Here is a 27,981-nt window from a genome sequence, read left to right as displayed (position 1 = left end):
AACTGTTATAAACGGGAGGCAAAAATTGCTGTGGACGAACAATTATATCCAACGAAAGCAACATGCAGATTTTTGTTTAATTATTATAACCTTAAAGTTACTTTGTTCAATATTTCCTTACCAAAATCGATATTTCTTCATTCAATCAGGAAAAATCTAGTCCTTATATAAAAATCGGTCATTCGACCGGTCGCGGTACAAGTAGGTATACATATATTAAATTTCGGTACGTTTAATGTTAAGAAACTCTGCGCGTTTGTGATACATTTTTACAATATATTATCAACTTAGAGACGGTATACAAAAGCTTGGAAAGTACTGTATCATGAGCTTCTCATGCATAACAATTTTATTATACGATACATATAATATACATACGATACACATATCAATTTAGAGACGGTATACAAATGCTTAGAAAGTACTACATCATGAGCTTCTCATGCATAACAATTTTGTTATACTATCAGTTAAGAAAATATATAATTATAAAGAAAAGAAATATGTGAGAAACATTTTATATATTTGATATTTTTATGCGCTTATACATAGTGAAAAATAATATACATTAGTCAAGGAAAATTACTATACCAATAATATAGAAAAAAATGTAATTTATATATACACGATTAGACGACGATTTCTGTTGGATCTGCTTAGTCAGTCACGCCAGACTCCGTCAGCCTTTGTGGTATCACTCTTCTAGTCTCCTTATCGCATCGCTGTTGGTCTGTCTATCGCATCTCCCTCAGTTGGTCTCTCTATCGCATCTCGCTCAGTTGTTCAGTCTATCGCATCTCCCTCAGATGGTCCGTCTATCGCATCTCCCTCAGTTGGTCCGTCTACCGCATCTCCCTCAGTTGGTCTGTTTATCGCATCTCCCTCAGTTGGTCTGTCTATTGTATCTCCCTCAATTGGTATGTCTATTGCATCTCCCTCAGTTGGTCTGTCTATTGCATCTCCCTCAGTTGGTATGTCTATCGCATCTTCCACAGTTGATCTGTCTGTCGCGTCTCTAACAGTTGGTCTGTTTATCGCGTCTCTAACAGTTGGTCTGTTTATCGCGTCTCTACCAGTTGGTCTGTCTCTGACAAACGGTCCCCGTCTGCAACAAAACAATGAAAATTTGAAATAAGTTTAAACCTGCCGATCTTAATATCAGATTCGTAGAACGTTTGAATTTGTTTCTCATTTCAATCTATTTCCAAACTTCAAAATGTCAATTACGTTATAAACTGTATCACACCTTTTTAAAACAAGAGAAGTTGTCGATCACTAATTGTAAAAACGACTGTATCACTTTTCAAAAATAACAAGACGAAATTTTTACGAAGTATCCAACAAGTGTGAAACAAACAATCTAATATCTAGTCGAAGTACACTGCTCCGTGTCCAAACGAAAAATACATGATCTTTAAGAAAACCGAAATCTTATACATATTGTTCCCGGAATCCTTACCGTTGCGCGCGTAGCTTTTCCCTTATACCAATGAACGGGCGGTATAATCCCGTATATTTTTCTCGGATTTGCCGCGGCCGGATATATATTGAACTGTTGTGAAATAATTGGTTCCTCCTTCGAATCTGCGCCATTAACAAATCTAGATGCACTGGAAATTCATATATTGTCCTCCCACACGAGCACAGGGCACGCAGTAACACATGGTCTGGCGGTAAACTTATTGGTGGGACTATCTGTGCTTCCAACTCTTCACAGATACGATGGTCTTCCATTTGAATTTTTTACACTCGGCTCGAAAAATCTGCAACAAAACAATGCAAATTTGAAATAAGTTTAAACCTGTCGATCTTAATATCAGTTTCGTAGAACGATTGAATTTGCCACATTTCTCATTTCAATCTGTTTCTGAACTTCAAAATGTCACTTACGTTATAAACTGTATCACACACACCTTTTTAAAACAAGAGAAGCTGTCGATCACTAATTGTAAAAACGACTAAGGATGTATCACTTTTCAAAAACAACAAGACGAAATTTTTACCGAAAGTACCGAACAAGTGTGAAACAAACAATCGAATATCTAGTCGAAGTACACTGCTCCGTCTCCAAACGAAAAATACATGGTCTTTTCGAAAATCGAATCTTATATAGTCCCCGGAATCCTTACCGATCACGTGACCTTTATTGTTCACGTTTATTGCCCTCGGTACAGTCCTACTACGTCACGTTTTTGCGTGCGAAATTCAGTAATTCCCTTCCGGCTAATAGCGGCAAGGGTGTAAATACCTGGACAAATTTTTCGGCAGTCCGTTTGTCCCCGGCAATTACAGCTTCCCCATGCATCGGACGCAGTTTACAGGTATACAGAACTTTCGTCAGGTGTACCGTTAGCGACTGAAACGTTGTCGAAATTGACACAACAACGATTTTGTTAACGATGACGTAGGAAAGATAAGAAACCATGATTCGGAGGAAAATGCAATTTCGTTTATTAGTTATCGAAAAAAGCAAATACACCGCCTGCGTTTATAATTTACGGTCGCTTCTTGAATAAATAATAATTTATGTACTCTACAAAACATAGAAAACCTGTGCTGAGAACACTGGGCTGTTGAGGGACAGCGATAATTATTCGCGTATTTCGATACAGATCCATTTAACGACGGAGGTATGTTTTATTATCCTATTCGGAGGATTCCGTAACGCGAACGAGCATTTTTACAGAGTTCCTTATCGTTTATCATTAATTATGTCGACGCTTTAACCGTCGATTCAACCTTATAATCACTTAATAATGTTTAACTCTATACTTCAATTTATAATATCAACTTCTTAGTTTAATATTTGCAGTGTTTACACTATAAATTTTTCAATTTTGTATCATTAATTCTGAATTAATTAAAGTTTAAAGTCTTCGTCATGGTGGCAGCTGTGTGACGCTCAGTTTGTGTCAAAATAAATGCCAACAATGTAACAATAATCTGTTATTCAAATTATAAAACAGTATATACTGCCATATATTCTCTTTTTTATACATACCATAACTTAATATGTGGATGTAGAAAATATTACGGTTCACAAAAAATTCGAATATATACTACAAAGGTCACTCATCCATAGAAGTACTTTGTTCTCACAAAAGGTTCATTTTTTATTGTAAGTTTTAAAAATTATTTCAATAATTTTCGTCACTAGCAAACCAGTCGTCGAGCATTTTCAACAAAATTACATACTGCGTCATCGTTCACTATTATGACGATATGGACTCTGAATAAAACGAAAGGTGAAAATGAATTAGTTACTACGAAAGAAGTTTTACTAGGAAAAGCTGATGCATTATTCGATCAAGAAAATTATAAGGGAATATATGATCTTTTAACAAATTACAGGGTAAGTATGTTTATGTTAAATTTGTGTGCATCCATACATAAGATAGTTTTATAGGATAGTGAAGATGTTGAAATATTGTGACGATTGTCTAGAGCATTATATAAAATGTCGAAGACAGCTACCGATGTACAAGGGAAGAAAATGATTTAATAAATAATGCGCTGTCGATAAAAGAGGATCATTGGGCTATACATAAATGGATGTCTGTTATCCTTAATAGTAAATGCTCTGACGAAGGAATGAAAGTACAAATAAGGGAACTATACAATATAAAAACACATATGCTGGTACACATACTTGTCTATGTCACATGTTTATTATTGTAGAGAGCTGTAGAACTTAATCCAACTGACGCTACAACCATGTACATGTTAGGTACTTGGTGCTACCAAGTTTCTGATCTGGCATGGTACCAAAGAAAAGTTGCATCTGTAATATTTGGGGAACCACCGACTTCATCGTTCGAAGAAGCTTTAAAATACTTCCAAAATGCAGAGGTAGTTGATACTAACTTCAACAGTCACAATTTACCAATGCTGGGAAAAGTTTTCTAAAATTGAATCAGGAGGAAGAATCGTTGAAGTATTTAACCCTTTGCACTCGAGTGGCGACTCAGAGGTACCACTGAGATCGTTGTATCACTTTCCAAGATCATTTTTATATTATTAAAGTTTAGATGTAAAAAATTGTTAAAAGTAGTCACAAGACTCGATTTCATGTGCACAAAATGCACTTTGTCACATAAGATGGAAATACCATAAGTCAAAAAAATTAATTTAGATTTGACGGTTAAAATGGCTTCGAGTGCAAAGAGTTAAAAATGACTGCCGAATATCTAGCCAAAATTGACGGTGATCACATTGCGAAAAAAAAAGCAGGAGGCTCGGAAACAATACAGTAAATTCTCCCTAATTGACGCTCAGTTTGTACAGAGAAAATACCGATTGTAATTAACAATCATACTCGAATAATCGTACCTCCTCTTCCCAAATTGTGCATTTTTGTTTCCAAGCTGAGCGTCAATTAGAGAGAATTTACTGTAATTCTTTTCAATGCTTAAGGGAACAAAGACAACACAGGATTCGATTCCTATATGAAATAATATATAACACTAAACGTACCGTGACCGGTTGTAAACTTTTGATGAGAAAATTCTCATAAAATATTATTGCTTTTTCACACTTGACTTCATGGCTATATTTTTACTAAATATATACAATTAATTTTAATCATTTATTCATATTTTTATTTGTTAAATCTGATAGACACGTTATTTACCTAAGTCATCTAACAAGAAATATTTCGAGTAATAATAATCGCGTCCTAAAAACTGAATGGTGTTTATCTCTAGCAAAATTAAATGCATTTATTGCAATTTTATGTCCACGAGTTGGATATGTAGCAAACGGTTTGAAAGTTTTTCTTTTGTAGAATAGGACATGGTGCTCTAAATTTTTCTCAGAAACGATGAGCAAACATTGTTTTATAGGAATTCTCAGATTTATTCGTTTGAAAACAGATAAATTCGCCTTGATATCTCAGGTGTGAAATAAATTCGTTGAGAACAGCCAAAACTGTTATAAACGGGAGGCAAAAATTGCTGTGGACGAACAATTATATCCAACGAAAGCAACATGCAGATTTTTGTTTAATTATTATAACCTTAAAGTTACTTTGTTCAATATTTCCTTACCAAAATCGATATTTCTTCATTCAATCAGGAAAAATCTAGTCCTTATATAAAAATCGGTCATTCGACCGGTCGCGGTACAAGTAGGTATACATATATTAAATTTCGGTACGTTTAATGTTAAGAAATTCTGCGTGTTTGTGATACATTTTTACAATATATTATCAACTTACAGACGGTATACAAATGCTTGGAAAGTACTGTATCATGAGCTTCTCATGCATAACAATTTTATTATGCGTTACATATAATATACATACGATACACATATCAATTTAGAGACGGTATACAAATGCTTAGAAAGTACTACATCATGAGCTTCTCATGCATAACAATTTTGTTATACGATCAGTTAAGAAAATATATAATTATAAAGAAAAGAAATATGTGAGAAACATTTTATATATTTATACATAGTGAAAAATAATATACATTAGTGAAGGAAAATTACTATAACAATAATATTGAAAAAAATATAACTTATATATAATTATTTATACACACACACACACACACAGAGTTTATATACAATTGCTGAATTTGTTTACCGATGACAGACTTCTTCGTCGTCGGAGTACACGATTAGACGATGATTTCTGTTGGACCTGTGTAATCCGTCACGTCAGATTTCGTGAATCTCGTCTTCGTCAATGACACTGATTGTCTCCTCATCGTCAGTCAGTCTGATTGGCACGTCATCATTGTCAGTCAGACTATCTGTCTCCTCATAGTCAGACAGTCTGCCTATTCCATCATCGTCAGTCAGACTCTCTGTCTCTTCATCGTCAGTCAGACTCTCTGTCTCTTCATCGTCAGTCAGACTCTCTGTCTCCTCATCGCCACTCAGACGACATCTGCAACAAAACAATGTAAATTTGGAATAAGTTTAAACCTGCCGATCTTAATATCAGATTCGTAGAACGTTTGAATTTGCCACATTTCTCATTTCAATCTATTTCCAAACTTCAAAATGTCAATTACGTTATAAACTGTATCACACCTTTTTAAAACAAGAGAAGTTGTCGATCACTAATTGTAAAAACGACTAAGGATGTATCACTTTTCAAAAATAACAAGACGAAATTTTTACGAAGTATCCAACAAGTGTGAAACAAACAATCTAATATCTAGTCGAAGTACACTGCTCTGTGTCCAAACGAAAAATACATGGTCTTTAAGAAAACCGAAATCTTATACATATAGTACCCGGAATCCTTACCGTTCCGCGCACACGTTTCGACATCGATCTCGATCTCGATCTCGATCTCTGAACGTGCGTAATAATTGCAAATATCTTGCTCGCATCAGGACTCGCTCCGGCCGGTGATGTCGAAATGAACTATATTTTCGAATTAATTTCTTGCTTTTTTCGATTTCCGCCAATAATGAGTCTCGATTCATTAGGAATTCAAGTAGCGACCTTCGACAGGGGCACATGGCTTCCAGTAACACATGGATTGGCAGTCCTCTCACTGTCGGAAATACCACCTCTTGTTCTAAGTGCTCAGAGTTATGATGTTTTTCGTTCATTTTAATTTTTCACACTCGGCTCGACAAATCTGCAACAAAACAATCCAAATTTGAAATAAGTTTAAACCTGTCGATCTTAATATCAGTTTCGCAGAACGTTTGAATTTGCCACATTTCTCATTTCAATCTATTTCCAAACTTCAAAATGTCAATTACGTTATAAACTGTATCACACCTTTTTAAAACAAGAGAAGCTGTCGATCACTAATTGTAAAAACGACTAAAGATGTATCACTTTTCAAAAACAACAAGACGAAATTTTTACCGAAAGTACCGAACAAGTGTGAAACAAACAATCGAATATCTAGTCGAAGTACACTGCTCCGTCTCCAAACGAAAAATACATGGTCTTTTCGAAAATCGAATCTTATATAGTCCACGGAACCCTTACCGATCACGTGACCTTTAGTGTCCTCGTTTAGTGCGCTCGGTACAGTCCTACTACGTCACGTTTTTCCGTGCGAAATTCAGTAATTTCCTTCCGGCTAACAGCGGCAAGGGTGTAACTACCTGGGCAAATTTCTCGGCAGTCCGTTTGTCCCCGGCAATTACTGCTTCCCTATGCACCGGGGTCAGTTTACAGGTATACAGAATCTTCGTCAGGTATACCGTCAACGACTGAAACGTTGTCGAAATTGACAGAACAAGAATTTTGTTAACGATGACGTAGGAAAGGTAGGAAAATGCAGTTTCGTTTGTCAGTCATCGAAGAAAGCAAATGTACCGCTTGCGTTTATAATTTTGAGTCGCTTCTTGTGCTTGATAATTGAATTTCATTTTCTAAAGCAAAAAGCCCCATTGTAGTAGGTCGTATTTGGGTGATTCGCAAGACTCGGGGCAGAATTGAAGAATGTATAGGAAACGTTGAACGAGATCGCAGTTTCGGTACGATGGACAGTGCAAACAGATTGAGGTCTGCTCTTCGAAATTACGGCGAGTCGCACCTTAATATGGCGGCGACGCTTATTCGGCTGGTTCAGGATTTACAGCTGAAATGAATTTATGGAAAGGCCACCTCTCCTTCCTCCGCCCATTGGGAGGCCGGCCGCGGCGTGTACACGCCGACGAAACGATAAATTTCCCGGTTACCGTCTTCCGACACTAAATAGATGTACGCGCTGCCGTCTCCTGACATAAACACTCGGCATAAATTCATCAACCTTTTGACCGATGTGCTCGGCTAACCGTCCGCCGCGTCCTCGCGCTTACAATCGACCGTCGCGTCGCGTCGGCTCTCGGAAAAACGACCTGCTGCCCGATAAATCAAAGCCACGCACCGCGGACCATGCGCAACCGGCGCACAGTGTAGCATTAGGTTCGAAAAGCTGTTCAAAATACGATTTTTCAAATCCTCTGTAAGATGAACAATTTTTGTTGTCTGCAATATTGGAGTATATGAACAACAATAGCCTCCAGACAATGCATATAATAATATTTGTTTTGTAACGTTTTTAAAATTATCCCCGATACGTTAAAATACCATAAATAAATAAATAGCTACGTTTCGAGTCCATTAAATAATGGAAATAATATTTTTAATATTCTATTCATAATTTAATTCACATTTTATTTGCTTATAACTGGACTACGGATTTCATGCGTTTATGATAGAAGTGTGTAGTTCAAATATAAAATTGCGAAGACATAATAAGAATCGAATAATATATTTATACCAATTTCAGTTTAATAAAATCATCTAAATAAACAATTTATCTTTATATAATAATTTCTATTTCTCGCAATCGTCCTGCAAGATTTTGATTTTGCATAAAGTTCCGCAGTCTACTTATAACTATTTTTCCAGGTTGTAATAATATAAACAAGTTAGTGGGAACATCGTAGACTAGACACGTCGAGTGAGAAAAATAATTTTGATCTGCGAAACTTAAAAAATATCTCGTTATGCGACCCGTGTACCTGAGCAATTAAGCAAAATTGCTTCTATTGCTAAGGACGGATGGGGATTTCCCATCCTGGGCCTCTAGGTACGTGTCATTATCCATTCATTTATTGCCCTCCGAAAGAAATTATTTCCAGCTGCTATTTTCGGAAAACAGGCACCTTCATGGTTGTCATGGAGGCAGCGCGGAAACGGTGAAAGCGGACCTTTGTCCGTGAAGGCATTGCGGAAACTTCGATGCCCGCACGCAAAAGCGCAGGGAATGCTATAAGCCGACTACGGGACGAAAGCGAACGGTAGTTTCTTCTGAAAGGTTCGCTATACAGTAAATTCTTCCCAACTGTTCTTCAGCTTGTAAACAAATATGGACAATTTTGGAAGACGAGATACGAACGTTCGAGCCTCGCGGCTTGTTTCTATAGTCGTCGGTTGTCAACAACTATAAAAACGAGCCGCGAGGCTCGAATAATTGTATCTTCTCTTACCAAAATAGCCATCTTTGTTTACAAAACTAAATTGGCAGTTGGGGGAAAGTTTATTGTACTTCTTCCTTAACCAGTTAACTGTGGCGATCTCTTTGCAAAGCGCCCACCAGTGTGTGTCGCGATAAGCTCTCGTGTCGCGACGAGTTAGCTCTCAGGAAGTTATGAATCCAACTCAAATTATTTATAATTTTCATTTGTTTGTTTCATTTCGTCTTGACCTCTAAACATTTTAAACATATTGAAATTTACGAATACAATTTAGTTTTCGCCAGAATTACAATTTAAATATCAAATTGTAACAAAATTGTACGAATGACCGATATAATCGTCATGACACAAAATTCTGCCACATCTCCATGACGGATATAGTCGTCAAACACACTTAACGATATGCTTTTGAGAAGAGGTAGATATACCGTAGGAACGTAACATACGCACGGATTTCAGCGAGCAGCTGCAGTCTGAATGCAAATAAATTGCATAGAATACGACGGCGGATTTTGACACAGATTATGATACATGAAAATTGCAGCAAAATTCATACCGGTGAAAGTCTACGTTTTATTGCGATAAATTACACGTGAAAGTCGAAAGTATCAATCGTTAAGAGATTCGTGTATAAAAATTTCAAATATCATCTTTAAGAAATTCTTGTTGAAAAATTCTTTTCCGACGCATTCGAGGAATTTCCTGTGCGCTTCATGCAGGTTTTACACGCACGTGACACGTGCGAATTCATTACGAATCGGGCTTAATTATCCTTACCTCATCCCGTAGGTGACGTCCGCGCTGCATCCACCCCATTCCCAGCCATTCGGTGGCAGCTCCTTTCTCGTCCTACTGGAAAAAGGAGCAAACTAATTTATTCATTTCGCTCGTCCACATCGAATAAAGCCAATAACTCGTCGCACCTCCCATTTACGAATGGTTAAATGTATCCGTGAAATGGAAATGAAATTGGAAATTTTTATAGCACTTTTAGAGACTTCTGTTATATATTTGTAGACCTTTTAATATCATTACTGAAATACAGCTCTTTTAAGAATTCAATAAAGGGGAGGTTCAAGAGAAAAACAAATTATATCATTCTTTTATGTACACTAATGGACAAAATGATGAGGCAACTAGAGATCTTTGGATATAAATTTCGTGCAAATACGCGGAAAATGAACACACAACAAAATGGGGTAACAGTTCTGACGTAATACATATATAAAGAAAATAAATAAATCGTTCGATCCATTTGTTATTTATACAAAAAGATCGGAATTTTGTGTGGACAAACTGATGAGGCGTTTGAAATATGAAATAACAAAAGCATTAAAGTGAAATAAAATTACGTAGTTTGTTTAAGTTTTAGTAATGTGTGGACTGTCCTTTACGCTGTACAACTTCAATCATTTTCACTTTTGATAAAAGCTTTCCCAAGCATCTAAAATTGCAGATTTCAATTCGGAAACTGTATTATATTTTCATGCAATGTTCGTTAGGATAAGTAATGATAGAGCGAAGACGGAAATAAAATTTATTCAAGGCCGTATGAACAGTGCCGTCTACTTAAATTTAATCAAGGAACAGATAGAGACTTACGCTCGCAGAATTGCTGGGTCAAAAGATGACGCAGCTGTGCATACCGCTTGCATAGTAAAAAATTAATTTAGTACGGAAAATGTAAAGTTTTTAAATTGGTCAGCAAGGTCTCTTGACCTATCGAGAATGTATGGAGAAATCTCAGCCAAACATTATACGAAGCTATAATACAGTGTCCGAATTAAAATCTGCGGTTTTAGAATCTTGGGAAAGCTTGGATCAAAAGTACACAAAGATTACCAAGAAGAATGAAGCAAGCATCTAAAATTACATAGTTTAAGTTTTAGTAATGTGTGGACTGTTCTTTACACTGTACGACTTCAATCATTTTTCTTGGTAAACATCTATACAGAAGATCCTTCATATACTTTTCAGATACTGTATTATACCTTCATATAATATTTGGCTGAGATTTCTCGAAACATTCTCAATAGGTCAGGAGACCTTGTTGGTCATTTTAAAACCAAGTCTCAATCTGTTCCTTGATTATATTTAAGCAGACAGCACTGTTCATACGGCCTCGAATAAATCTTATTTCCGCCTTTCCTCTGTAACCGGCAACCTCTTCCCGACTTGTCCATCTTTGTTTCCAAGCCGAGGAACAATTTGGGAGAATTTACTGTCACTGGGCAAAGTCAAGATTCAAAATCAAGTATTTCACGAGGGGCATTGTACAGTGAACTTCAACATTTAACCAGTTAGCTGTGGTTGACGAGTATACTCGTCATGGAGAAATGGCAATATTTTGTGACACAACGAGTATACGCGTCGTGCGTAAGAGGTAGTGACCGTTGGCTTTTTAAATTGTAATTTTAAGGAAAGCAAAAACATATTCTGAAATTTCAAGATGTTCAGAATATTTTGAGGCCAATCCTGCACGAAGTTGTTTACATTGTTATCAAAATAAAATTAGAAAAGAATCACGGTATTGGTGTTCGACGTGCAAAGTGCCATTATATATTGTTCCTTGCTTTGCTAAATACCACTCTCTCTCTCTCTCTCTCTCTCTACAACAACAATTTGAATTTTTAACTTTTATAAGTATTTGATTATTCCTGAGTTTTTCGTTTCTTATGTATATAGTATATGTTAACGTCAAGCGAATAAGTAAATATTAGTAATAAAATTGTTAATTTTATCAAATAAAACCGCCTTTTTTATCCAATATTTTAACAGCGACACTTACATTGTGTTCGACGAGTATACTCGTCATCGCTCGATTCTCGCGACACATATAGGTGCGCGCTCTGAAACGGAGGCGCCACAGCTAACGGGTTAAAGAAAATTCGCCGTCGTGTGGCCCGCTTTAAAAGCAGTCATCACGTTCGAAAATGTGTTCGAACAGTTTTCGCCGGGGTTGGTGCGATGGCAGCGAGTGCTCCCTATTAGCGAAAGTTAGGGGCGAGCGGGAGGGCGCGGGGGAGGATCAGAAAATCGTGGCCCTTGTATTCGATGTTAAACGGTAAGCGATGGCGCGGCCGAGAGGCCGATTGTCTTCGACTCGGCCGGCGAGGATGTCGCGTGCTACATAAATTGGACGCATCGGGACACGCGGGAACGAGCGGCAGATACCGATCTCTCCGCCGGCGTCTTATAAATCAGCGAGTCGATCGCGGCGAGATACCGATCTCGGCCGCGTTATAGCCCGTGACCACGGGCTGCCCGCGCGATCATGGCGCCCGGCATGATCGCCTCCGCCGGGCGTGAACGCGATCTCCTTTTCCCTCCCTTTCCTTCTAGGCGCGTACGTATGCGTGCCTCTTTCCTGCACTCTCCTGCATCTATCGGCCGACGAGGATGATGCATCCCGCGAACGGGCGAACCAGGCACCGCTGACAATAAGACCACGCCGCGCGGCCGCATCGCGTTCCACGCGTGTAGGCAGCTGCACGCGATGCACTTTATCTAAGAGTTCCCGACGTGACTCGTTGCGTTCGCACGTCATTTTCACGCGACCGAGTAAAACCGAGAGCGACAGAGGATGATTTAATTGGGAATGTCCTGTGAGGAACTGTCCCCGTGACCGTCGCGTTCTACACGCCGGCCTGGGAATATCAGCCTTTGTCGCGGAATTCAGGTTTTCGAGTTTCCCGCCGGGCGCGGAGCTGCTAACGGTTTGTTACGCGTTGGCGAATAAATTTATACTTTTTCGATTCCCGCTGCAACGTTTGCTTGTACGGAGGAGATCCGTTCGATCATTTTCTATGAAACGTTAAATTGTATGCGCAGTTTCTGCGTTTTTTTCTCGTATCTACGAGACAGTGGATCAAATTCGGGACAGTGGAAGCATTTAAAGAATTTGAAGATAGACTGTATATTGTATTGTTTTCAACCCATTGGAATTATTAACCGTTTGGTTGCTGACATATTTTTTCATAATAAGAAGAGCGACTTAAGAAGAGCGCGATAGCGCTCCTCAGCAGTCAAACGGTTAAGGAGATAAATGAATGTCTGTTAAGCTTCTGCATCTTGCAATTTTTGTTTCGCGTAAAAATCGGCAAGCTGGTAACAACCCTTCACTGTTTAAACATTCAGAGTATTATTCATTGTTGACTTATGATTCGGAGCAACGCTTTGAAGCCATAAGACTCTACGGTTTAAAAATCGAACTATTTTTCTGAACCCTTCACCGAACTGCCAATTAATAATGCAACAAATGCAAGTAAATGTACGTTGAAACATTGCAAACTGAACGAATCGATGGAGGATTATGTGAAGTTTTAACGAATCGCATTGCAAATGGTTCAAAGTTTATAACAATTTAAACTTTGAAAAGACGTGTAACAAAAATCCTTTGAGAACAGTAGATCTCAGGACTGTTTCGATCGAAAGATTCGAATCGATCGTTAAAGATAATACGCGAAGTTCAACGGTTCGCGTACTCGTCGTCGTCTTGAATAACTTCGTGCGCAAAAGCAACAAATAAATTGGAAAATTGAGGTAACATTCGGCCGAGTTGCGGCGCAATCGACGAACGGCGCGACACTTTTTAAAATAAACACCATGTTTGGTGACCATAAAGATCGTCCGCAGTCACGGTCTAAATTGCTGTAAAATTGCTTCATGACGCACTACAAATCACTGGAACAAAACGAAATAATGAAGATGTGATTTAATCTTTTCGGCGATAAGAATTTTAATGAAATACCCCAGCGCGCCGTGAACAAAATTGATGTGTGAAGACGAAAGCGGCACTTTTCGAATGCATGTAAAGTGGATGGCGGCTATCATCGAGCGTACTTTTCTATATTATTATTAAACATGAATTATTCATGCCGTCCCGATTAGTGTTCTCGCGTTGATGTTGGATATATTATACATTTTTGCCGGGCTCGTTGACAAGGCTCGTATTCAATCCGGGCTCGCGTTTCTCGCTGCGAACAATAATTTAGTTATACCTAAATTGCAATCGTTCCTTCCATTTAATCTTCTCGATAATCGCTTTTAAATTTATCTAAACACATATAATAATCGAAGGAATCTTGTTAAATCGTAATCTCAATTTGCAGTTTACGATCTTCGAACATATTACATTCGATGCATAAAACACGAAATAAACCGTGAAATATTTAACACAGCTTTCACAACGATAAATTAATATCAACCGGTCATTGTGATTCGAGAAAGCGTCTTTCCTGATTTTACACATTTTACCGTTCGCTTTATTCGATGCCTTTTTCGAGCCGAGCCTTTTCGAGTTCGCATGAAATTGCATGACGGAACTGATTTTTCGAAATGTAACATTTGAATCCAAGTATTTCGTTCGAATGATAGTTCGATGAGAATGGAGGGACGAGACATCGTGCAAAAATAATCAACGATTCAGGTCGTGAACTTTATATGTATAATTTTATAATTCTGCTCCGATTTGACTTTATCAATCGAAATAAAGATCATTGCGGTTAGATGGTTTAAGCAACGAACAAGCTTCGAGATAACACGTAATAAATAGACCGCGGATCTTATTCATTATTTATTATTAATTTTTCGAAAAATGACTGGATCGATAAACACTCGCACAAAATCCTGAAGAACACGAGAAGAATTCGATTATATGTATTTTTATAGTCTGTAACACCTTATTGAAATCATCGAAATAGGAGAAACATTTCCATGCGATTTACGTTTCTTGCAATCGATCTAGACAATTTTGATTCTGCATGAAAATCCGCGGCCATGCAAGCAGCAAGGTTACAAAAATGATGTGCGTATGGCGAGAAAAATGCGGCTAATGGAAAAAATGGGCCCCGAATGACTCGTGAAAGTGCTCGTGGCCGTGTACACGTAGCTATGTATATTTACTTTCACAATATGCGCGACGAGAAGGCGCTCGCGCGCGGCGTCCGCACGTCGGTGACTATGAATTATAACCGTGGGCATAACAAACATCGGCTCTCAGGTAGTATTATCGTGCGACCGCGTGTAGGAAGATCCGCTGTAATTACAGTTAACCGGATCTTTTCGATCTCGGTGCTCCTCGTCGATGAAGACCGAATCGGCGGAGCAAAAAAAAAAGAAAACGGGAAGAAGATGCGGAAAAATCCGCAACGCCGGCGCCGTCAACGACGACGACGACGACGACGTTCCGTTTCGAAATTTCGCGGCGCAACGATTCCCGCCTCGCGACGGGTCCGTTTTCGCCGACGATTTTATTGCTCTGTCGCAAGAAAGCGATTCGAAACGTTGCGATAGCCTCGGCGACGTATTTAAACGGCGAATCTTTGCTCAACAGTCGATTTGCAATCTCTGGCGTGTTCTTAATGGTAGAACCGTGTCGCATTGAAATATTAAGTACCGAGAAAAATTCATAGAACTGTCAGCCCGAGCACGATTATTATTCGTTCCGCGTCGAAGGGATAATCAAAGTTGCACGGAGCCCGGAGACCTGTTTGCGCAAATGATCATCGACGCTGAGATCATGGCTGCTTATTTACGTCGTCGGAGACTCCGTTCGCCTCTCGACAAGATAAATCGCCAGGCATCTGCAAAATCTGCATCGTTCCGATAGCAATTTGTCCGACGTGGAAGATTCAATCGGAGAAACGTTTGACGGAATGTCGCTCTCGTTTCGACTTATTCGCGCGTTTCGATTTCAACGCGAGTTCGAAAAAGAATCTGCAGCTTGCGGTGCCTCGTCCCAGGAACACGTCTTATTTGCCCGAAATGGTATCTCGCGTCGTAGGAAATTTTGTATCGGCGTTAATTGAAGCTTCAAATCGCCGCAGCTTCTCGCTGCGTTTTTTTGCATTTATGTGTATTCGGGGAAAAATCGTTGCTTCGAAGGTGTGAGTCGCGGGACAAAATCGCGTCGATACTGGCACTAATAACCACGAGAGCTCGATTAAATCTAAGTACATATCGAATCAACAATTTCGTTCGATTCTTTTTCGTTCAAGTCGAAGTATTAAGTTAGCAAGTATTAACATGCAAGCTCGAAGAAAAGCTGTCGGTTCGCATCGAATTGCTGCTCGGATACATCTTGTTTACTCGAAACGAATACTCAATCACTTAGCTACGCGTCGATCTATTTTTTAAGATCAATTTTGTGTGCGTTCTTTTATCGATCACGCGGAGTGCAGTTCCCTCCGGCAAGTTGTTCTACAGTGTGTCTCAAAAATGTCTCGCAATCCGGAAATGGAGGGTTCCTGAGCTCATTTGAAGCAACTTTCTCCTTAGCGAAAATGCAAACCGCTGCTTCGTTTACGAGTTATCAACTAAAGTCAGTGACCAATGAGAGACGAGATCAGCTGCCGCGAGGTGGCCAAGCCAACGGCGCCAGTGGTCGAGCGGCCGAATCCCAACTCAGCTGGCGTGAGTCGGCCGAACCAACGGCGCCAGCGGTCGAGGCGGTCGAATCCCAGCTCAGCTGGCGCGAGGCGGCCGAGCCAATGAGCGGAGCTGGACTTCGCGCGCTCATTGGCTCAAACGCATCGCGTCAGCAGAGCTCGCTTCTTATTAGTTGGCGTTTTACATTAATAACTCGTAAACGAAGCCGCGGTTTGCATTTTCGCTAAGGACAAAGTTACTTCAAATAACCTAAGGAATCCACCATTTTTCCGGATTGCGAGACATTTTTGGGACATCCTGTAGAATTGTAAATATGTTTCGCGAGCATTTTAACATAAAAGTATTTTTGTTGTAAGATGAAAAATTGCCATTTTCTTGCGACGTGTATACACGTCGTCCACAGCTATTCGTTCAGGTTTTTGACTATAAGTGATCGAGGACCATAACTGTTACAATCTCGATATGACAGAGAAATTGCCGAATAATTCATATTTTCAGTTAAATGTTTTCAGTTGCAAGTAACAGTTACGTGCGACCGAAACGTCCCTCGAAATGATTGCAACTGATCGAAGTAGAATTTCCGTCGTCGGCAATGATTATTGATAACGATAATACTTACGATTATTGTGATTGTTATTCGCAACCAAAAAATAGAAATCCTTTGATCACGTAGTTTCACTTTCAGCTGTTTCCCTTTGCATTTCACAAATTGATAGCTGCAGCTTGAACAACAAACGCGATTTTCCTACCGATTTTTATTCACAAAAATGTTGACCACTCAACGTTGAACTGCGAATTCTTCTGCGAAACATAAATTAGCCGCATCAATCGCAAGATACAGAACTACGGATTTCTACAAAATTTTAATAACAATACCATAGCATTATAATAAAATAAGTATATAATATAACGAATATATTGTTGCGAGAATCAGTCCGTTTCTCTCGCGTCGCGGCATTTTATTTACAATGAAGAATATAAACTATAATACAACTCGATACAATTATATATTTCAGATCTTTCAATTTGAAATGTTGCTCGTTCGACGGTCCGATCTCTCGACTCTTCGATTGTCTATTGGTAACACTCTTCCGTGGCAACCCCTATCTTCGATTATTTTTTAAGGATTCGCTTACAACAGGGCAGTTCCACATTACAGCGACTTCATTACCAAATAATGCTACAATGGTTTTACATTTTTTATACGTTCTTACTGTTCCGTGATCGATCCGCCCCATGCTCGTCGCGTGTGCATAAAATCCGCAGCCTGCTCGTCCGAAATTGAGCCAACCCATAAATCATCTATGGTTGTTTGCGCATCGACCGGTGTGTCCGAGCGAGATCGAAGCGAAAGCGATTGGTCGCGTAAAACGGTGACCCGTGGCGGATTAAAAATTGAGACAATCTTTCAAGCCGCCGCCGCCGCCGCGCCGGCGGGATCGCGGCGCGGCGATAAGATCCGATCGACCGTGAAAATTGCGCTGTCAAACCGTGTAATCGCGCCTCGGGGCCCGGGTGGAATCGGAGGGGGGGAGAGAGGTGCCCCGCCGGTTTTATTGCGGGCGATAATTAGACGTCGGTGCGAGAGGCGATCCTGACGTTCGAATTAAAGCCGGCTGCCGAGGTTGATGGCTGCCAAGGGAACGCGAATCAGCTCGGACACGGGACAGTATCGCGTAGGTGTCGGGGAACGAGCACGGAAAAGAGAAAGGAGAAGAAAAAAGTCGGCGCGTACACACATCGTGGAAGAAAGGAACGCGCGCGGTAACTCATTTCAGCATGGCAAACGAGCTGAAAGAGCTGCGCGCGCGGTAATTAATTGTGCTCGCGCTTTACGCGAGCCCTACGTGTGTCGGATGGCTGTAAATTAGTGTGACGGAAACGCCGGGGGGACAGTGTGGGCTTGCGCCGTTGATGTATCATGCTTGTCGGCGAAATGATGTTGATCGGTTCCTGCGACGCGCGGATTAATTCCGTTCCGTGGCGTCCGCCGGCTGGAACCGAAACGGGGGGTCTCGGACAAGACAGGGACAACGAACAACATCCACTTTGTACGATTGTTCGGGGTCCTTTCTGAGCCTGGAGCTTCTAAATTATGGAACACCGCCCGAATTGTAACCCTTTTCTTGAAACGGTAGCACAAAATATCAGGTTGATGCGTACGAAATGTCGGATTTTTAAGCGAGAATATATAAAACTGCATATCTTTTCTCAATAGCTGTTTATTTAATCAAAATATACTCCATTTGCTTCAAAACACTTTTCCCAAATGAGAAAAGAAAGAAATTCTGATATTATAAATAAACAATTTATCTTTATTTAATTTCTATCTCTCGCAATCGTCCTGCAAAATTTTGATTTTGCATAAAGTTCCGCAGTCTACTTATAACTATTTCTCCAGTTTGTAATAATGTAAACAAGTTAGTGGGAACATTCTATAATAGACTAGACACGTCGAGTGAGAAAAATAATTTTCACTTGCGAAACCAGGCAGATATCTCGTTATGCGACCCATGTACCTGAGCAATCAGGCATAATTGCTTCTATTGCCAAGGACGGATGGGGATTATCCCATCCTGGGCCTCTAGGTACGTGTCATTATCCATTCATTTATTGCCCTTCGAAACAAATTAGTTTTATATATCCGCTTGAAAAATCCGACATTTCATGCGCGCCGAGCTAATAGAGAAACTCCGAGAAGCATTCTAGAACAATAAAAGAGAAACCTCGAGCCCCGGCTTAAGGGACCCAGGTCGTCGACCGCGTTAATAATTTAATAAAAGAATGCGTTGCCGGCGAAGGATTAAGCCGTGACTACAACTATTGCATACGAAATGGCGGGTCACGAGAGCCTCGAACGATCGATTAAGGACAAACTGTGCGGCGCTAATGGCCCGGTGTCACAGCACCGTTAACGTTATTGTGCAACGAGACTCGACATCTCCTAGCCGTTGATAATGGTGACTGCGTTTGTCCTTGGAGGTAAACCACGTATCACTTGGTACGAAATCCCTGTACACGTTTCCTACCTACCTACCGCACAAACTGGACAGACCTGCTCCCAAGCTAGAACTAACAGGAAATTTCTCCCTGATCTATTTCAGGAAGCAGGGAAGCAGCTTTCACGTACGCAATAAGTTCAGCTGGTGTAACGTACGCTGTGACCGCAGCTTGCAGCAGGGGCAACATCACGGCCTGCGGTTGCGAGCCTACCGTAAGGTAAACTTATTCTCTTCGTCTTCTTCCTATTCTATTCGATCCGGTCAAGATCCTCCTACTTCGTACCGCTGAATAGGCGGATTCTTGGTGCACACGAAGGACGTTCTAGTTCTCGTAACCGATCGAATCATCCCCCGTTACATTTTCATTAATGAAACTGTTTTACGGTGTGCACAGGCGTATGTTTCCTACGAATAGAGATCTTTGAAAGAAAGAACTTTATGTGACCATCCATTTAACACTAAACCTACCAAGCAGTAATACTAATTGGCATGCACTGCTTCACAAATGTGAGAAGGCCGAATTTATTTGGAATTCGTAAAGTTTTTATTATAAAACTTGCTCCGATAATGTAACTTATTCATGCGTTTTCCACGAAAGAGTCTCGGAACTTTGCAGAATTGCAAAATAAGAAAGCGGTCACTTTGACCGCGGTAGGTTTAGTGTTAAATTGATCTATTTTTTAGATATATTTGATATATTATTATTATTATTATTGATATTTTACTACGAGCATACGGACATTTATTTATTCTTAGTTGAATAATTGAAGGGATATTTAAAAGAGTTCACCTCCTATCTTTGGTTTAAATCCGAATGCTTGGAAAGATTTTTTGTTATGTTTTTTGTTAAAAATTGTGCAGCTATGCTCGATCGTAGTATTATACACACTTTGTAATCCGTAACGAAATCCATCAAGTTCACTATTGAATCATTCTTCTCGGTAATCTTTGTGTACTTTTGATCCAAGCTTTCCCAAGATTCTAAAACCGCAAATTTTAATTCGGACACTGTATTATAGCTTCGTATAATGTTTGGCTGAGATTTCTCCATACATTCTCGATAGGTCAAGAGACCTTGCTGACCAATTTAAAAACTTTACATTTTCCGTACTAAATTAATTTTTTACTATGCAAGCGGTATGCGTCATCTTTTGACCCAGCAATTCTGCGAGCGTAAGTCTCTATCTGTTCCTTGATTAAATTTAAGTAGACGGCACTGTTCATACGGCCTTGAATAAATTTTATTTCCGTCTTTGCTCTATCATTACTTATCCTAACGAACATTGCATGAAAATATAATACAGTTTCCGAATTGAAATCTGCAATTTTAGATGCTTGGGAAAGCTTTTATCAAAAGTGAAAATGATTGAAGTTGTACAGCGTAAAGGACAGTCCACACATTACTAAAACTTAAACAAACTACGTAATTTTATTTCACTTTATTGCTTTTGTTATTTCGTATTTCAAACGCCTCATCAGTTTGTCCACACAAAATTCCGATCTTTTTGTATAAATAACAAATGGATCGAACGATTTATTTATTTTCTTTATATATGTATTACGTCAGAAGTGTTACCTCATTTTGTTGTGTGTTCATTTTCCGCGTATTTGCACGAAATTTATATCCAAAGATCTCTAGTTGCCTCATCATTTTGTCCATTAGTGGACATAAAAGAATGATATAATTTGTCTTTCTCTTGAACCTCCCCTTTATTGAATTCTTAAAAGAGCTGTATTTCAGTTATGATATTAAAAGGTCTACAAGTATATAATAGAAGTCTCTAAAAGGGCTATAAAAATTTCCAATTTTATTTCCATTTCACGGATACATTTAACAATTCGAAAATGGGAGGTGCGACGAGAGATTGGCTTTATTCGATGTGGACGAGCGAAATGAATAAATTAGTTTGCTCCTTTTTCCAGTAGGACGAGAAAGGAGCTGCCACCGAATGGCTGGGAATGGGGTGGATGCAGCGCGGACGTCACCTACGGGATGAGGTAAGGATAATTAAGCCTGATTCGTAATGAATTCGTCGGCGGTACGCGCGCGCGCGCGCGCGGATCCATTTCGCACGTGTCACGTGCGTGTAAAACCTGCATGACGCGTTGCACGTCACGACAGATGTTATACACGCATGAATTTTAATATTACAATTTAATGTTAGGTTCGCGCGTAGGTTTCTGGACGCGAGGGAAGTCGAGGGCGACGCGAGGAGCCTGATGAACCTTCATAATAATAAAGCCGGAAGGAAGGTGAGTAACGGCTGTTATTGTTCATATATTGCGCGGGCTTAACAATCGTTTAAAGTGGCCGTAATAAAAATTCGAAAAAAATCCGGGGATTTCCGACCTTTTAACGGCACTTTACAATTTTGTTTGGCTTATACGACCGATGAAGACCGAATCAGGTATTACCCTTGCGAAAGGAAAACAAAGTAATTACCCCGGTGAGGTTGTAAACATTATTCGGTATTAGGCTTCAAGGATTTTCTCGAAATTCCGGTTCGGCGGACACAGGCTTTCTAATTGCAGGGATTTACTTGCGACCCGTATCTCGGTACTGTAATTAATAAGAAATCACTTTTGTGTAAATAATCATCGAATTTATTTATGTTACAATCTAACTAATTAGATTGCGGATTTCATGCACTTGTAAAAAGAAACGAGTGAATGAAACACACAAAACAGTGACACTATTAGAATCATTTGACAATTCGATTATATCATTTTTAACTCATTAAAATGATCGAAAACAGGAATAAATTTCCACGCGTTTCTTGTTCCTTGGATTCGATGCACGATATTTTTATTTCACATAAAAATAGTAAAATAGAAATACAGAAACAAATAGCGTTACTGAAACACTCGCCGCGCGTACAGGTAGATTATCGTTCTCTTAAAATTATTCTGCAGTTTCGCATACGTTTTCTCATTGATCGAAGCTCGCGATTAAATGTTAAATAACTTTCGATCAATTTATCCCTAGCAAAAAAGTCTGAAATATTAACATTTCACGAACCGGCTCGATTGTCGAGTTAATGATACAAAATAATGATTTTCGATCGATGAATAATGCTAATTCGTAGATCGAAGTAAGTAAAGGACGGGGTAGACGGTCGACGCGGAATATTTGTGAGATGGGACCTCGCCGCGAGGGTATTCGTTGCGGCGCGACGTCTTAATTGGGAAAAGTTCATCGAGCTTTCTCGTCTTCACCGATGGGCTTTATTATCGAGGCGGCAATAAAAACGCGCATATATCGTCCGGTGGGAGCGTGCGTACCGCGCGATCCGCCGCGCATCTAGACGTGTGCGCACGGCTTACGATTTATTCCGGACGTCGATCGCCTCGCCGCACCGCATATTTTATGACCGGGCGATTTTTTTCGACCCGGCTGAGCCTCTTTCTTTCTCCCCCCTGCCCTCCCCCCCCACCCCTCTTTGTTTCTTTGTGTCGATATGTTGAAATATAAACCAGTTTTTAACTGTGCCCCGATCGATGCACAATGAATACAAAGAAATGCGCGCACGTAGTTAGAACGGCTCGCGTCGCCGTTATAACTTCGCGCCGATGGTTCGTGCGAAAAGATCTCTCGTACGAGACACCGATCCCGTAAATTAGCCATAAACATTTTCGTTCCCTCGGCCGGCAACGGTGGAAATTACGATGTCCTTTCCCCGCACGTTGAAACAAACGCCGCGTCTACCCTCGAAACACCCGGAGCCGTGCAAACGCAATAATCACACGTTCATCTGCTAATGCTTCCCGATGCTGTTCGTGCAATTTCAAATGTAAGATTATTCGAAATTACACGGCGCGCGTACACGCGATACGATTTCCTTGCGGTTAACGCCAGTATTGTTTCTTTGCAGATAGTTAAAGCCCTCCTGCAAACGGAATGCAAATGCCATGGCGTGTCCGGCTCCTGCACCGTGAGAACCTGCTGGCGAACATTGCCTAGTTTTCGCCAGATCGGCGACGCCCTCATGAAAAAATATTACAGAGCCAGGCCCGTGGTAGCAATTACCCCGCCGCCACCCCCGACAATGCAGGTAATTTCGCGGAACTGGGTCGAAGCTTGTACAGCGGCGTCGCGCAATCCAACGGATTACAATGTTGCGATTTCCGATCGCTGCATCGCCGAGCTTTTAACGCTACGCCAACTGAACAACAGTCGTCGCTGGTACTTTACTGTAAGAATAACGAGATGAAATTCGTTTTTTTGGAGTTCGTGCTGTTTTTATTGTTGTTATCGGACTGCGACTTGTGTTACACGTGTACTAATATTTGTATAGATCGTTTAATAAAACCACGTACGGGGAACAATTCAAATTTCAATTTTACCAATTAGAAAATTTCTTCTGGCAAAAATGAAACAGCGACGCCACTAATATTTGTTCATTTGCAATCTGATAATCATGCTCGGGTTAAATATGTTGAATCTTGTTGAAGAATCTTTATTTCTACAGTTATTATTGGGTTGGCAACTAAGTAATTGCCGATTTCAGTTGTAGATGTCTCTCACTCCCATTTTTATGATATCCGTAAATGTTATGTTATAAAATTATTATTATTATTATTATTATTATGTTATTTTTTATTATCCGTGAATGTTAGCAACTGGACAAATCGAATGCAGCGGTCAAGGAAAAGCGACCAGAATTGGTCAATCGTAAAGGTGTCATTTTCCAGCAGGACAATGCTAGGCCGCACACGTCTTTGTCCACTCGGCAAAAATTGATAGATATTGGTTGGGAATCGATGCTACACCCACCATATAGCCCTGATCTCGCGCCATCGGATTATCACTTATTTCGATCCCTGGACAACTCCCCTCGTGGTAAAACTTTTAACGACGATGACGCTGTAAAATCTCATTTAACTCAGTCTTTGGCCGAAAAGGATCAGACTTTCTACGAGCGTGGAATTTTCAAGTTGTCGGAGAGATGGCAAAAGGTCATCGAACAAAATGGAAAATACATTACAGATTAAACTTCGTTCCAAGTAAAAAAAATTTTTCATTTCATTGAACAAATCGGCAATTACTTAGTTGTCAACCCAATATATCTGAATCCGTAAAAAGAATGAACAGACTGAACTGGTAATATTATTGAACACGTGTGAATGTAACTACATACACGAAGACGTAACCCCGTGCACCCTATTGCTGACGTTCGTCATTGTTTGTGCTCGTTAATACCGTTTTCATTATATAATAAAGAAAATCGGGAAAAGAAACGAACATTCATATATTTCATTCATCAACACATTCATTTCATTTTTCTCGCTAACATTTACATTCTTCCCTCGCCAGAATAAAATTTTTGACCATCCAGAACTCTAGATTTAGTAACACATTTGATATTTTTTAGAAAAGAAATCGAGATCGAACTTTCCGGTTACGATCTTATTAACGAAACTACTTTAATATTTTTGAGATTCGTTGTGGTTGATATTCGACTGTTCCTGATACCACCAAAACGTGGTACATATTTGTAATACTATTGTAGTAGTATTTGCAATACTAACAATGTGAAATAATGTTGAAAGACCACATTCGGGGTTACCCGTGTCTTCGATTTACTTATCATTTATTTATTTATTTCCGAATGTAGAGTCTAGACACGCTGCACTTGACGTCTGCGGAAATGTCGCCGATTCTGGGGAACGACGCGAAAACCCAAGGAAAACCGAACGACGTCGGCAAGTCCCGGCACGACCGGCAACCCCCGAAGAAAGCAATTAAACCGAGACGGCCGCACCTGGTGTTGAAGCGGACGAAATCTAGCGGCGGATCGGCCATAGGACAGAAAAGAATTCCAAAGAGAAGCGAGTTGGTTTTTCTGCAACCTTCCCCTAATTACTGCGAGCCGGATTTGGCTCAAGGCAGCCTGGGAACGCAGGGCAGATATTGCAATCGGACCAGCAAAGGTAGAACGAATGAAATCGAGCCGAATGCCAAACGCGGTTCCGACTGGAAACGCACCACACGCAACGACATTAACCGACACAATCGACCAGATAACAATGAAAATAAGTTGCTTGAAACGTGGAGCAACTTGGTAACAATCGGAATCACGCACAATCACGCGCACAATCTGAGCGTCAATTGGGGAAAATTTATTGAACATGCATGCAACACCATTGGAAATAAATTGTGCAATCCCGACGTCGTCAATATGTCGGCATTCGTCCTGAAAGGATTAAATCAACAAGTTATATTTTATAGCCGGATTCATATTTTCATAGACAGTTTGAAATAAAATTAACTGAAACTGTTGTTAGCCCGCTGGTAGATCTACGTATTCGGAATAAAATAATTCAGCTGATACGAACGTTTCCTTTTATTTTACAAGATGCATAACGTAAATGCGAATTAAATTCATAGACCGCGGATCTTCATGCAAAATAAAAATTGTCTGCATCGATAGCAAGACAAATGAGCCAAGTATAATATCCATTCTCTTTTTTAAATGATTTTAATAAGTCTAAATTGATACGTCAACATTCTGAATTTCATCTGATCTTTTCTCTGTTACAATTTTCATCATTTCATTTTTGTCATAAACGCATAAAATCTACAGTCTACTTGTGACGCGCGTCTTACAAAACAGGCAAAAACACGAATGTTCCGTCAATCGCGGTTCTCAGAACATTGTTCGAATAGAAAGAATCAATTATTTACAATAGGGCTCGTTGGCTTAGAAAATGAAATTCAATTGAGCAAAACACATTTTTTAGAAATCGCTCGTCCACCATAATCCTTCCATTATTCAGCAACTCTGCTCATTTCTCGAAACTTTTTTGTCGAATCTTCGGCCGATGCATTACTCGAAAAATCGATTGGACACGATTGATGTTCATATGAAAATGTTGACATTTTTCAGGAACAGACGGATGCGATCTGATGTGTTGCGGCCGCGGATACAACACGCACCAGTTCACGCGAACGTGGCAGTGCAGATGCAAGTTTCACTGGTGCTGCCGAGTGCATTGCGAAACATGCACCGAACGCACCGAGGAGTACACATGCAAATAAACATTCCGACTCTGTAATACGCTGATAAGTTCGGCATACAGCGATGTAAATAGACGCCGTGAAATCGTTGAATTCACGAAAGCCGATTTTAGATCGTTCGGCTGCGGACAATTAAACGTTGGTAGAAATCTCTGTAAAGTTAACGCGCATGATAGATAATAGCGAGCTAATTCTATGCTTAATTGCGATTCTCTGGCGAGCTTTGTAAAATGAACTTCTCTTATTTAACGTAACGAACGATGCTCCTAGCACGTAATTTTCTAGAATGATAGTCTGTGAACGTGTATCTTTGTTGCTACGATCCGTAAATCGTACATCGTCTCGAAAAAATCTAAAATTAACGACTGAAGAAGGATCGCTTCGAAGAAGAAGTCGACAGAGCTTGAGTTACCATGATGGGATTTCAGCGAGATTTCGACAATAAATTAGATTTCGGTGAAAGTATTATTATATTAACTATACAGTACGTATTTGTACACCTTCTAAGTACCCCTCACTGTCTCGCTTCCTTTCTTCGGGTTTCCCGAGGATATCTGATTCACCATCCTCCTTCCTCCGATCCTCAATCCTTCTGAACGGTCCCCATGCACGAAAATACTCAAAGCGAAAGGTTGTTCTTGTAATGTCGAGATCGAGCAACAATGACGATTAAAAACTTAACTGTAACCTGTTAGCTCGACGAACGATGAACGTACAAGAAACGTGTTCCACGCGCATAGGCTAATCAACGGCGTCGACATAATTAATGATAAACGATAAGGAACTCTGTAAAAATGCTCGTTCGCGTTACGGAATCCTCCGAATAGGATAATAAAACATACCTCCGTCGTTAAATGGATCTGTATCGAAATACGCGAATAATTATCGCTGTCCCGCAACAGCCCAGTGTTCTCAATACAGGTTTTCTATGTTTTGTAGAGTACATAAATTATTATTTATTCAAGAAGCGACCGTAAATTATAAACGCAAGCGGTGTATTTGCTTTCTTCGATGACTAATAAACGAAATTGCATTTTCCCCCGGATCATGGTTTCTTATCTTTCCTACGTCATCGTTAACAAAATCGTTGATGTGTCAATTTCGACAACGTTTCAGTCGCTAACGGTACACCTGACGAAAGTTCTGTGTACCTGACGAAAGTTCTGTATACCTGTAAACTGCGTCCGATGCATGGGGAAGCTTTAATTGCCGGGGACAAACGGACTGCCGAGAAATTTGCCCAGGTATTTACACCCTTGCCGCTATTAGCCGGAAGGGAATTACTGAATTTCGCACGCAAAAACGTGACGTAGTAGGACTGTACCGAGGGCAATAAACGTGAACAATAAAGGTCACGTGATCGGTAAGGGTTCCGGGGACTATATAAGATTCGATTTTCTAAAAGACCATGTATTTTTCGTTTGGAGACGGAGCAGTGTACTTCGACTAGATATTCGATTGTTTGTTTCACACTTATTCGGTACTTTCGGTAAAAATTTCGTCTTGTTGTTTTTGAAAAGTGATACATCCTTAGTCGTTTTTACAATTAGTGATCGACAGCTTCTCTTGTTTTAAAAAGGTGTGTGTGATACAGTTTATAACGTAAGTGACATTTTGAAGTTCAGAA

The 27,981-nt window shown here is 39.9% G+C and overlaps 2 protein-coding genes, 1 non-coding gene and 1 pseudogene across 12 annotated transcripts in view; 2 read left to right on the top strand and 2 right to left on the bottom strand.

The window, feature by feature from the left end:
• The window catches only part of LOC117219545 (Wnt oncogene analog 2), a 206,377-nt gene extending 178,978 nt beyond the window's left edge, over positions 1–27,399 (top strand). For 4 of the 9 annotated variants that reach the window (XM_076522574.1, XM_076522575.1, XM_076522576.1 and 1 more), the window contains 6 exons: positions 19,439–19,553; positions 21,260–21,334; positions 21,502–21,589; positions 23,209–23,529; positions 24,952–25,267; positions 26,224–27,399. In XM_076522574.1, the coding sequence (XP_076378689.1) occupies positions 19,439–19,553; positions 21,260–21,334; positions 21,502–21,589; positions 23,209–23,529; positions 24,952–25,267; positions 26,224–26,375 (1,067 nt within the window). In that variant the 3' untranslated portion in view covers positions 26,376–27,399. The remainder of the gene's footprint in view (positions 1–19,438; positions 19,554–21,259; positions 21,335–21,501; positions 21,590–23,208; positions 23,530–24,951; positions 25,268–26,223) is intronic. The other 5 variants (XM_033468773.2, XM_033468791.2, XM_033468757.2 and 2 more) reach the window with 5 other exon arrangements.
• On the bottom strand, positions 332–1,734 carry LOC143259583 (uncharacterized). Its single transcript, XM_076522586.1, has 2 exons — positions 1,460–1,734; positions 332–1,105 (listed from the first exon to the last, which is right to left on the bottom strand). The coding sequence occupies exons 1-2, from the start codon at positions 1,732–1,734 to the stop codon at positions 784–786; spliced, it is 597 nt and encodes a 198-aa protein (XP_076378701.1). The 3' UTR covers positions 332–783.
• On the top strand, positions 1,965–4,991 carry LOC117219608 (regulator of microtubule dynamics protein 2-like; annotated as a pseudogene). The gene is made up of 5 exons (XR_013033593.1): positions 1,965–2,321; positions 2,547–2,630; positions 3,158–3,352; positions 3,407–3,639; positions 3,679–4,991. The product of XR_013033593.1 is annotated as a regulator of microtubule dynamics protein 2-like (transcript).
• The window catches only part of LOC117219580 (regulator of microtubule dynamics protein 1), a 30,861-nt gene continuing 8,135 nt past the window's right edge, over positions 5,256–27,981 (bottom strand). The window contains exons 7-10 of the transcript XR_013033594.1: positions 9,723–9,797; positions 6,964–7,190; positions 6,262–6,601; positions 5,256–5,896 (exon numbers count right to left, since the gene is read on the bottom strand). This is a non-coding gene — a transcript (regulator of microtubule dynamics protein 1). The remainder of the gene's footprint in view (positions 5,897–6,261; positions 6,602–6,963; positions 7,191–9,722; positions 9,798–27,981) is intronic.

Source organism: Megalopta genalis, chromosome 6 (assembly GCF_051020955.1).
Source record: "Megalopta genalis isolate 19385.01 chromosome 6, iyMegGena1_principal, whole genome shotgun sequence".
Lineage (NCBI taxonomy): Eukaryota > Metazoa > Arthropoda > Insecta > Hymenoptera > Halictidae > Megalopta > Megalopta genalis.
The sequence above is the reverse complement of the archived record's forward strand: the minus strand, read 5'-3'. Positions and strand labels throughout refer to the sequence as shown.